Source organism: Typha angustifolia, chromosome 12 (genome assembly GCF_048772165.1).
Source record: "Typha angustifolia cultivar Huaian chromosome 12, ASM4877216v1, whole genome shotgun sequence".
Taxonomy (NCBI): Eukaryota; Viridiplantae; Streptophyta; class Magnoliopsida; order Poales; family Typhaceae; genus Typha; species Typha angustifolia.
This window is the reverse complement of record NC_133250.1, coordinates 1,793,205-1,804,573: the sequence shown is the minus strand read 5'-3', so window position 1 is coordinate 1,804,573 and position 11,369 is coordinate 1,793,205. Positions and strand designations below refer to the sequence as shown.

The window sequence follows — 11,369 nt, the reverse complement described above, 5'->3', positions numbered from 1 at the left end:
CATCACAACACTCTCCCTTTTTGTCCAAATTGAAAAGAAAATTAAACTAAACTGGCAAAAAATGCTACTGTAACATGGCCACAATATCGTTCAACATGATTCCTTGACAGGCTTGCTCCTTTACCTGCCTTGTTTGCTCAGTTGAGATCTGCTGAAGAGAAGAGGAGTTCAAACAAAGAACCCTCAATAATCGAAAGCCAAGAAGATATGATCAAACACTTAGGCTCAGAGGAGGAACCACCTGGAGCTTCCTCCTCTTCACCTTCAGAATCCACAAAAGCCTCAGACCATGGACGACGAACCCCCAAAACATATGAATGATTGCGGCTTAGTGTGGTCAGGTCCAGTTGATGTGGAGAAGAGATAGATGATTCCTAAGAATCCATAACGACACCTTGCTGGAGACACAGATCAAAGATGAACACACCATACGGTAACCCTTCAACTATCGAACGAGTAAGAATCACTGACACAATGAAATTGTATATGTAAGACGTGAGATCAATAGGAACATCAGTCGCAATTGCATGAATGAGGTATGCTCTGTCTTGATCCAGTTGATTGGTTTAAGTTTTGGGTTTTAAATTGAAGAAACAAATCAAGTTCAAAATCTAATAGAAGTCATCGAGTAAGGCATGCTAGATCATACTGGAGCGCCAAACAGTTTCTGACCGACAATAGTGCGAACAACTGAAGAGATGTTGGGAGGAGGAGAGACGTCAGTATATGGAAACTTTGGGTGTTCCACTTTGAGAAGCTGTAATTGAGAGGAGATCTAGATAGGGCTCACAGAGATATCCACCCCTCTAACTCTCGACAACACTCACATCGACATTTGTATAAAAATCTCTGACCATCTCAACAAAAGTAGTCCCCTCATGCGTGCCATGCAAGTTGTAAGCGGGCTGAGGGCACCACGTGCCCCCAGTTGCTGACCCCGCTAACTTGGTCAGGCTAGCTAGTGCGGTGGGCCCCGACGCCGCCGTCACGGTAGCCGTTCCCCCTCCTCCCCACCACCTCTCTCTCTCTCTCTCTCTTTTTCTTCTCTCCCCCCCTCTCTCTTTCGGTCTCTCTCTCCTCTCTCCCTCAAACTCTCATTCTCTCTCAACTGCCGTCGCCTCCACTGATGTCGGTGTGCCTCTCTCTCTCTCTTATCCTCCTCTTCCCCTCTCACTCTCACTATATCTCTTTATCTCCTTTTCTTTCTCTTTCTCTCTCGGATTCGTCAGAATTGAGCCGCCGGCGAGAGGTGGCCACGCTAGCTGGCTAACAGCGACCAAGCCCCTCCTTGCTAGCTCGGTCCCTTCCCCTCCCTTCCCTTCCCTTCCATTCCCTTCCTGTCTTCTTCTTCTTCTTCCTCTGTTGTTTTCTTTTTTTTTCTTTCTTTTCTTTTTTTTCCTTATTACAACTATTGTAGGCAGTGCTAGGCTGTCAGCCCAGCATTGTGGCAGTGCTAGGCTAAGCCCAACACTGTCGCAGTGGTCTTATTGCATTTTTTATTATTTTTATTATTTATTTATTTTTATTTCTTTCTTAATTCATGCAAATAGATTATTAGATATTAGTTATTTTAATAATAATCTATCTTCTTCAATATGATTATTATTATTTATAATTAGTATAATTAATGATTAATTAGGTTATAAACTATTACTCATAGATATAGGTAATACTTTTATTTATTTATTTATTTATATTTCTATTGATTAATAGATAGATTTGTAAATTATAGTTATTAGATTTGTATACTAATATTCTTATGATATAAATTTTAAGAAATTCTAATAATTTCTTAGTAGAGAGATAATCAGTTTTTGTATGCAAGGACTTGACTTGTTTTCCTATCTGACAAGGACCACAGATGATTTTAGAATGAGAGATCAATTCCTCTCACAACCTCAACTTTTGACAGTATAAGAAAATCCTTATGATTTACGTGTCCTAGCTTGTGATGCAACAAATCAGTTTCATTGAGATAAGCATAATTATGGCTCAATCTATTTGTAGTACCAATGCAGTAGCAGTTATCAGAAGTTCGAGTACCTCAAATTACCATTTTATCTTGTTTGTCAAGAATCATGCACTCATTGCTCTAAAAGCGTGCCTCATGGTCATCATCATACATTTGACTAATGCTCAACAAATTTATCTTTAGCCCTGCAACATAGAAAACATTGTCAAGTTTAGGAATACCCAGCGCTACTACACTACCCGTGCCCACAACTTTTGTACTAGTCCCATCTGCAAAAGTCATGGTGCGTCCATCGTAATTGTCGCGGACATATGTCTAGAGCACCCACTATTAAGATACACATGTCAGAATTTAACATTTTCAGAGCCGTATGAATAACATAGCATTTTAGGTTAGTTTTTCTAATCCATATTGCTCTAGTTTTTATGCCAAGTATTTGAGATTGCTTGAATTATTTTAGAACAAATCAATGAGGACGAATATGTCCAATTACACCACCATGGTGACAAGTAGGTATAAATTTATTCCTTCTTACCTTGGATATACTCTTAGGCTTTTGATTTACTTGATTGTGATCGATGTTTGTGACATTCATTTTCCTTATTGGAGGTTTGGAAGCAACTTTACATTCTAGTACATACTTTCCTTGTCACAAAAACTGTCTTTGCATTATATGAATTTTCTTTATAACCAATACCATGTTTTTCTATATCCGTGGACTTGAGCATTTAAAATCATCCAACTTCGACTTCCCTTTCAATAGTATGATTTGTTTCAGTAACCTATCTTTCTCAGTTGTTGTGTGTTTGATCAATAATTCCTTTATCTCCTTTCTTAGTCTATCCAAAAGTTGAAGAAGTTGAAGAGACTCCTCTTGCCTCTCCTCTGCTTTTAGTTTGTCTGCTTCCAATCCTTTTACTTTACTGATGAGTTTGAGGTTGGATTTTTTCAATTTGTAAGCATTTTTGTATAGTTCTTCATAGGCCTTCTATAGGTCTATGTAGTTGTCCGAGTTGAAATCATGCAAATCCTACTCACTTGTGCTCAAAGACTCAAGATCATGATTAGATGACAAAATAGATGTTGTAAAGGCAATAAAATTTCCATGTTCAGTTTCATAACAATCATCATCCGTATCATCTAAACCATCACAAGTAGCTTTTATAGTTTTACCTTTGCGTTTTAGATGATTGACACATTCATTTACAATATGACTAAACCCTTGACATTCATAACAATACACCCCCTCATTATTGGCTTTGCCTTTTTGTTTGACACTATTAATCTGACCGATTGATGTGATCACTTTGTTTTTCATAAAAGTTTTAGGAGTAGTTTGACTACTATTACCTCTCTCGGAACTCTTGAAGAATCTATTAAACATTTTCGCAAATAAGGCCATCATCTCCTAATCAAGCTCACACTTTTCCTCACTAAATTCTTCATTGATTTTTAACATAGCTAGAGCAATCCCCTTAGTTTTTCTAGGTTAATGAATAGAGGACACACAAGTTTGGAGATTTTCAACAAATTGTTCAATTCTAAGGGTATCAACATCCTTACTTTTCTCTATGGCAGTGACCTTAGCTTGGAATCGTTCTAGAAGGAACCTAAGAATTTTTTAGACCACTTTGCTCTCTGGTATCCTTTCACCTAGATTGAAACTTAAATTCACCACATTACTCAATTTGGCATAAAAGATCATCAAAGCACTCTCTCTTCCATCTTAAGATTTTTAAATATGGTGGTTAACCTTTGTAATTTAGACAATTTGACAGTGTTAGTTCCTTCATGGATAGTCTCAAGGATATCCTATGCATCCTTAGCTACTTTATAAATACACACATGATGAAATTCTTCAAGAGTCACCCCATTGAAAATGACGTTAATCACCTTACTATTGAAATCGGCATTTTTGTAATCAACCTTATCCCACTGAGCAATGGGTTTAGCAATGACATTCCTATTTTCATCCATAATCGTAGGAGATTCATAACCATAAATAACAGAGAGCCAAACACATTTATCAATGGACTTCAAAAACGCTCTCATTCTGACTTTCTAGTATAGATAGTTTGATCCATCCAGCAAGGGTAGTCTAATAGTAGATAATCCTTCTCTAGGAAGTTTCATGAGGATCTCTAATGTGAGAGTTCTGCTCTGATACCAATTTAAAAAAACTTGACTCTTTCTAGATAAGGAACACTACGAATGATACTTTGCTAAGCAGAAAACAAGAATGAAACAATCACAAACAAAATAAATTTAATGGAAAAACCCTTGTCAACCAACCACATACCTCTTCCATGAGGTAAAACCAAACACTATAAATATTGCGGTTACAAAACTACTTACAAAATGATTGCAATTACCGCAATGGTCATATGATAGTGTTTTGCTTGACTCTCCTTCAATACACCAACTCTTGTGCTTGGTTCACAACTTAGTTGACCCTTAAGGTTGTACCTCAACCTTGGTGACCCTTGAGGCTATCTCAAATGTCTTTTTCAATCTTTGTTAAAGTTGGTATAAAATGACCCCAATGCCTTTAAAACTTCAAGCCCCTCCAAGAGCTCACCACTCTTCCCTTTGGTGTCACTTTAGCTGCCTAGAGTGATGCCCTAACATTTTTCAAGACCTCCTTTTATATCCCCAGAAAGATTGCTCATAGGAGGGACAAAACCGTTTTAACGAGATTTGAATCGTTCGAACGGTTTGAGTTCTATCCAATGGCGTTCCATGGGTTCCATTTAAATGGTCTTTCAACGTTTGAAGTCTTCAACTAGTCCGTTCGAACGTTTTCCCCGCGATAGATACAATGAGCTCTCTGGAAAATTATTAGCCTTCTGTTGTTTTCTGTTGGTCTAAGTGCTCTTAGAGCATGGTTTATGCAACAATAAGAAGCCAACTAAAGCTTCAGTAGTTGTATGAAAAATAGCCTTTGTGAACCTCTAAATTTTAACTGCATTGCCATTAATGCCATTCCAATGTTTCCATTTCACAAAAGTATATAACTCTTTTATATGTTCAAGTTCTTCTTAAAAACCAACAAGAACTCATAACGCTGTACATGTGACCTGTTTTACTGGTAGTTAAATAAACCTGGCAAACTAATCTCGTTGCATTTGAGACGTAGCATTGATTATCCTGCCATTCTTAAACTTTTCTCAAGTAAAACTAAAACTAAAACTAAATGATCGTTTATGCTTCTTTTCTTATAAAACACCCTAGCCGGCCTAACACAACACAAGGCCTTTACATTGTTGGTTTTAATTCTAAAATTTAGCATTTATATTTATACAATTGAGTAAATTTAGTATCTGTGTTATGAAAAAATAAATTACAAGTAATTCTTAGTATAAATAAAATAAAATATTAAGAACCGCACTTCTTCAATCCGATTAAAATAAAATGTAAAATAATATAAAAAGAAACACAAGGGGGAAAAAAAATTAAAAAATGCTTTCATGTTGATGTGTATTTTCCATAGGCTAATAGGGTATTTATAAGTATTTAGAAGCTTTTTTTTTAATTCACTAAATCCCCGCAAACCCTGTATTAAATCAACCCATAGCATTTAAAAATATAGTCAGAACATTTTCACTAAGCTATTAAAAATTTTTATTGGTTGTGATTTCAATTCTTTTGAATTCTTAAATTAATAACATAACCAACATCTTACTGACTATTATGCCATCTAGTTCATCTTATAATATATGTATTTCAGTATTTAATTTATAAATGAAAAGTTACAATTAGTATATCATTAACTAATTGTCATCAGGTAAGGATATTATCAAAGTTGCATTTTTTGAGAGCTAAGATGATGATTAGAAAGAACCACTAACAACCGCTAGATTGATATCAATTGTATTAAAGATGATCTTATATTTTGAAAGACATCATGAATGAATCGAGCAACGCGTGTACAGGTACCAAATTTCTCAGTAGCATTATCTGTAATTAAACTTGAAATATGCCACTCTGTGATGCAAAATAACAGAGACTTAACAAATTCTGCAAAACCACCACTTGAAAATGGATTGGGAATAAGAAACAATCTTACAGAGGAATGAGCAAAAATAGACAAACAGATAAAAGGAAACATATAAAAGAAGAAGTAAATCCAAAAGAAATGAGAAACAATCCATACAAATAATGCAGTAATAGTCCCTTCTATGATTTCCCCCTGATACCAGTAATAGTCCCTTAATGGCTCCTCTCATATCTATCAGATGATATAAGTATACAAGGGATACGAGAAAGTTTGGGCACAGTTCCTGTAACACCTGTTCATTAGCAAGGACTTGAGTTCAGAACAATCTCCAGTTAGGGAGCTTGGGCAGAGAAGCACTACTCAATGGCAATGTCCAGCAGTAGCTTGTCATCAAGAGAAGGATCTATCGTTCCCCTCCAGAAGGATCTTCATCGAGCTTTGTTCCCCTCTAGAGATTCTTCCTCTAGCTTCATTTCCTCAGGTTTCCTCTAGCTATTGTTTACAATCAAAAGTTGATCGTCATTGTTCATTTTATCAGGAAATCACACTTCTTGGCTAAAACATTCAAAAGATTTGAATTCTATCTGTAGTAATTAATATTCACTCAACTTCTTCTTCTCAGAAATTAAGAGAATGAGAGAAAAAAACCATTTGACATAGATCTATAGGAAAGGAAAAGACAATGAAGAAATGTGCATCAAAGGTCGAGGAGAAAAATCATTGTAATATCGAAGATAAATTAAATGTTAAAGACACTGGGAAAGGCTGATACCTGTGGTTGGCCTGTGTTTTGCTACAGTAAGAGTTGCTAAATCCTCCTTGTTGTAACGTCCGATAGTTACATCCGGGATGTGCTGAATCTTGGGCCAATCTGGTCCTGAATCTTGTAGGCACCTCTCTTCCAACTCGGGAGAACAGTCACGTAACCTCAGTGTTTCTAGGGATGATGGAAGTTCTGGCAGTGACTGGAGATTCTTACACTTCACTATGTGCAGATATTGAAGAGAAGAGAGGCTTTGCAGGTCCACAAGCGAGAACAACCGAGAGTATCGATCACAAAAGATGCTTTCAAGTGAGGTGCGGTTATTCAACACCCATTCTTTTAGTGCTGAGGAATATCGGACTTCATCACAACTTTCAATATGGACCTCTTGGGTTTCAAAGATATCCAAACTTCGGGGGGAAATGCATTTCAGTGGCCCAGTACATAGCAGAAAGAGATCGTCAATAAAAAGGCGTTTTACTATTAGGGAAGAGGATGAGGATGAGGGGGAGGAGGAACGAGGTTCTTCCACTAGTAACGCCGACGGCGATGTTGAAGCTGATGTAACTAACTTGGGGCATCTTTCCAGACTTAGCTGCTCGAGGGATGAGAGGGCTTGTAAACCCCCCAGTGATTCTAGCTCTGAGCAATCCACAATCTGCAAATGTTTTAGAGCTTTCCATCTTCCGAACACTTCTGCCGAGGGAAGGGATTTGATGTTTGCGCAACCCCACAAACCCAAAACATAGAGTAAGTTGAAGTCTTCCAGATCCAGGAAATCCCAATCCTGAATAATGAGGGATTGCAGTGACGGAGGGAAGAACCTTCCTGATGTTGATCGCCTCTGCAGCTTCGGACAACCCCGTACCTTGAGTTCCTTGAGAGAGGGGAATTTATTGAATTCCCCAATGGGTAAATGCGTCAGCTTTCCACAGTCAATGATGAAAACCTCCTCAAGAGATGTAAAAAGTTCAGTTTGAAGTAATAGACCATCAGCTAGCGACTCGAGGCCTTCACAATGGTGGATACGTAGTAAAGAAAGAGACGATGTTGACGATGATGAAGACGAAAGTGGCGATGACATGCTTTGGGCGTTGGTGTTCCCCCCCAGCCACAGTTTTGGTAAAGCAGTCCAATTTACAACTTTTATACGCAATTTTCTTAAGCCACAAGGTAGATTGGGAAACACACTCAGGTTGGGGCATTCACTGATCACTAGATTTTCCAAACGTGGAAGCCATTGGGTCTTCTCGGCTCCTCCATAGAACTCTTGTAGTGCCGGCAATTCTGTCAACCATAGTTCTAGCAATGATGGGAAAACGCTAGCTTCAGTTCCCCCATTGGGTGCACTGCCAACTCGCTTTACCGAAATCATCCCTTCAAGTCGTAGGAACTCAAGATAGGGTAGCTGCCCAAGAGGTGGCAGGTCCTTCCATCCTTCGCAATTGCAAAGAGTAATAGATACTATGTTCGATAGAGATTGAAGAGTTATCCAATGTGGGCTCCTGCAGCCCATGTAACGTTTTATTTTCAGATACTGGAGATTGGAATGTGGTTCAATGACGTCGAGTACCTGCTCATCAACCTCAGGGCTTCCAGTGCTGCAATCGGGATCCCACTCTAACGTCAGTATGCGGAGGTGCCGTTTATCTTTCAAATTAGCTTCGACGACATCGTCAGTCCTTTTTACCTTCTCCAGATTCTTAATGCCAAGTCTACGGAGTTCTCCCAAGTTTTTCAAATCTAATATATTTTTCCCATTATCCTCAACACTAAACTTCTTCAAAATCTGAAGTGAGGACAGTCTCCCTAGACCAGAAAATTTGCCGCTATCAGAATTGGGTGTAGTTAGGCGTCTAAGGTTGATAAGGTTGTGGATGCAATCTAGTGGCAATAATTTCACAACAGAATCATTGTTTTGGTAGTGCAAGAATTGGAGGTGGTAAAGCTTATTCACTGATTCAGGAACTTTATTATTAATACGATGGTCACTATATAAGTAGCGAAGGAGTTTTAGGTTACTAATAGAGTCATCAGTGATACAAAAAGCAGATGATTCCAATATGCGTAGGGCCATCAGCCCTTTGAGCTCCTTAGGAAAGTCAATAAAGATGGGATTAAATCCTTTTGGGAGAAGAAGGGTTTGCAAGTGTTTGAGTTGGGCGACTTCATGTAGTATAGGTGGAGTAAGAGAAGTATTGATGGATAAGTGGCGTATAGTATTAGGGATAAGTGTGGTCTGAGTACTCTCTCCAATTCTAAAACATTCACCAACAGAAACAGAGGTTGCAAGGTCATGTAACAAATCGTGCATGACATAGTATGTTCCGCTGTGATCGGTTTTATGACAATCAAAAAATGATTTCCCCACTAGATCATTCAAGTAATCATCTCCTATATCCTCTGGTCGTTCATTTCCATTTTTAGGCTCCTGAAGCAGACCTAGAGCCATCCACATATAGACAAGTTTCTCCATATCAAACTGATAATCTTGAGGAAATATGCTACAGAATCTAAAGCAGGGCTTCAAGTGTGAAGGGAGATGCTGATAACTTAATCTCAGAGCTGGCATGATGTCGTTCTCGCCTTGATCTAGTTTCCATAATTCACTATTTAAGATTCTTTCCCAGTGCTCATCATTTAAATTGGTCTTCAATATCCATCCCACGGTCTTTGCAGCTAAAGGAGAACCTTTTAGCTTTTTGGCAATTCTACTTCCAATATCTTGCAATTTTTTGTGATCGTTAGGGTCCACACCACCAAATGCACAATCCTTAAAGAACTCCCAATAATCTTCTTTATTCAAACGTTTTAAGAATATAGGTTCCATGGCACCCGTCATCATCTTTGCAACCTTTTCCATCCGAGTTGTTAATAAGATCATGCTTCCACGCTCTACTGAACTGAAAGGTTTTAGTAAGTCATCCCAACTTTTTGAATTTTGATCATTCCAGACATCATCCAACACAAGCAAAATTTTTTTTGACCTCAAATTCTTTAAGAGCTCTTGTTGAAGAAATTGAAGATTATCAGTGGTCTGTTTTTCATCAACCACAAGTTCAAGAATTCTTCTGGTAAGCAAGGGCACATCAAAAGTATTAGAGACACAGACCCACACTCTCTTTTCAAAGTGCTTCTCTATGTTCTCATCATTGTAAACAAGCTGAGCAAGAGTAGTCTTCCCAATCCCTCCGACCCCAATAATAGGTAGAACAGAATAATTCCTGCTATCAGATGCAGAACTGAAATTTAACAGTTTGCTTATTATCCTTTGTTTCTCATCTTCTCTCCCGACCAATTTGTGGACAACAGGTAAAAGCGAAGTAGTATCACGGCTACTCGTGTTCAAAGGTTGCTTATCTTTTGAGGTGGCCACCAGATTAAGGAAAGGACCCATTTCAGTAACAAGCCTATCTAACCCCTTCACAACCTCTTTTAACCTTTTTAAAGTGGGATCCTTATGCACGGCACGCCGAATAAAAGTATTGATGGAAGAGGAAGCACCACTCACCCTGATTTCTTTCTCCAGTCGTTGGTACTCCACCTCATCCTTGAAATCCTCTGCCTCGTCCACCGCGTCTCTAAACTGCCACAGCCATCCCTCCAGTGCTGGATTCTTCTCCTTGATATGGCCGCTATCAACAGACTCCAGCAAAGCTTTGATCTGAGGAAGGGCCTGCTCCAGCCTTTGCCGCTCCGCCTTAAGGCCGAGCTGCCTCTTATACTGGTCTTCAGCGTAAGAAATCAAGTAAGTGATCACGTTACTAGTGAACCACCCAGCAACCGTCAATTCCACCGCCATATTTGGAAGCCCTCCTCTCCCTTCTTCCTCACAATCAAAGAGTAGAACACGCAGAATTGATAGCTCTGCTTCTATCAATCCTTTCCCTCTTCCTCTCCCCCCTTTTCATACAAGAATCATTTGGGCTTTCTGCTCAACCGTCGGATGGGAATATATCTAATAGCCTTCGATAATTATATATTATTCTAATGCAACTTGGCAAGTGGGTAAATCGATATGCCCACTGTGATGGGCAAAGCCAGAAATGAAAAAAAAAAATTAGAAGAAAGAGAGAGAGGCAAAGCCAGGATGGCATGGTGGCAGACTGGCAGTCAATGGCGCCAACTCTTTGATTTGTCGTTAGTGACGGCACGGTGATGGACTCGTCGTCAATGGCGCCTTTTGGTTTGTCGTTAGTCATTAACTTTTAACATAAATTATAGGGAAATTTGCAGAAAAGCCCCGACATTATAGATTTTTTTTTATTATGGTTCGAGCCCTAATTAATTGATTTTTCTATAAAAGTTATATTCTTTTCTTTTAATAAAAATATTCTGAAAAGCCTCCAAGTTTATTTAACCTCGTATTAGCTTAATAAAATAAATTTTATTATTTTATTTAACTTAATATTTTAAAATTCTAAACTTATCCTTAATATTTTATTTGACACTTTCTATCGGATAAGATTGTGGGGATAGATTTGGAATTTTAAAAATATTAATTTAAATATTAAGCTAATAGTTTTTTATTTTTACTTTATACATCAAAGATAATTATGTATATTTATTTAGAATATAAATGAACATAAAAATTGAATATTTATTTTAGTATTGAACTTATTCTTAAAATGGATGAA

At 38.1% G+C, this 11,369-nt stretch overlaps 1 protein-coding gene across 1 annotated transcript; it reads right to left on the bottom strand.

Moving 5' to 3' along the window:
* Nucleotides 1–5,967: 5,967 nt before the first annotated feature.
* Nucleotides 5,968–10,750, bottom strand: LOC140772194 (putative disease resistance protein RGA3). Its single transcript, XM_073114133.1, has 2 exons — nucleotides 6,742–10,750; nucleotides 5,968–6,461 (listed from the first exon to the last, which is right to left on the bottom strand). Exons 1-2 carry the CDS (start codon nucleotides 10,532–10,534, stop codon nucleotides 6,439–6,441), a joined length of 3,816 nt encoding a protein of 1,271 aa, XP_072970234.1. The 5' UTR covers nucleotides 10,535–10,750; the 3' UTR covers nucleotides 5,968–6,438.
* Nucleotides 10,751–11,369: the final 619 nt, after the last annotated feature.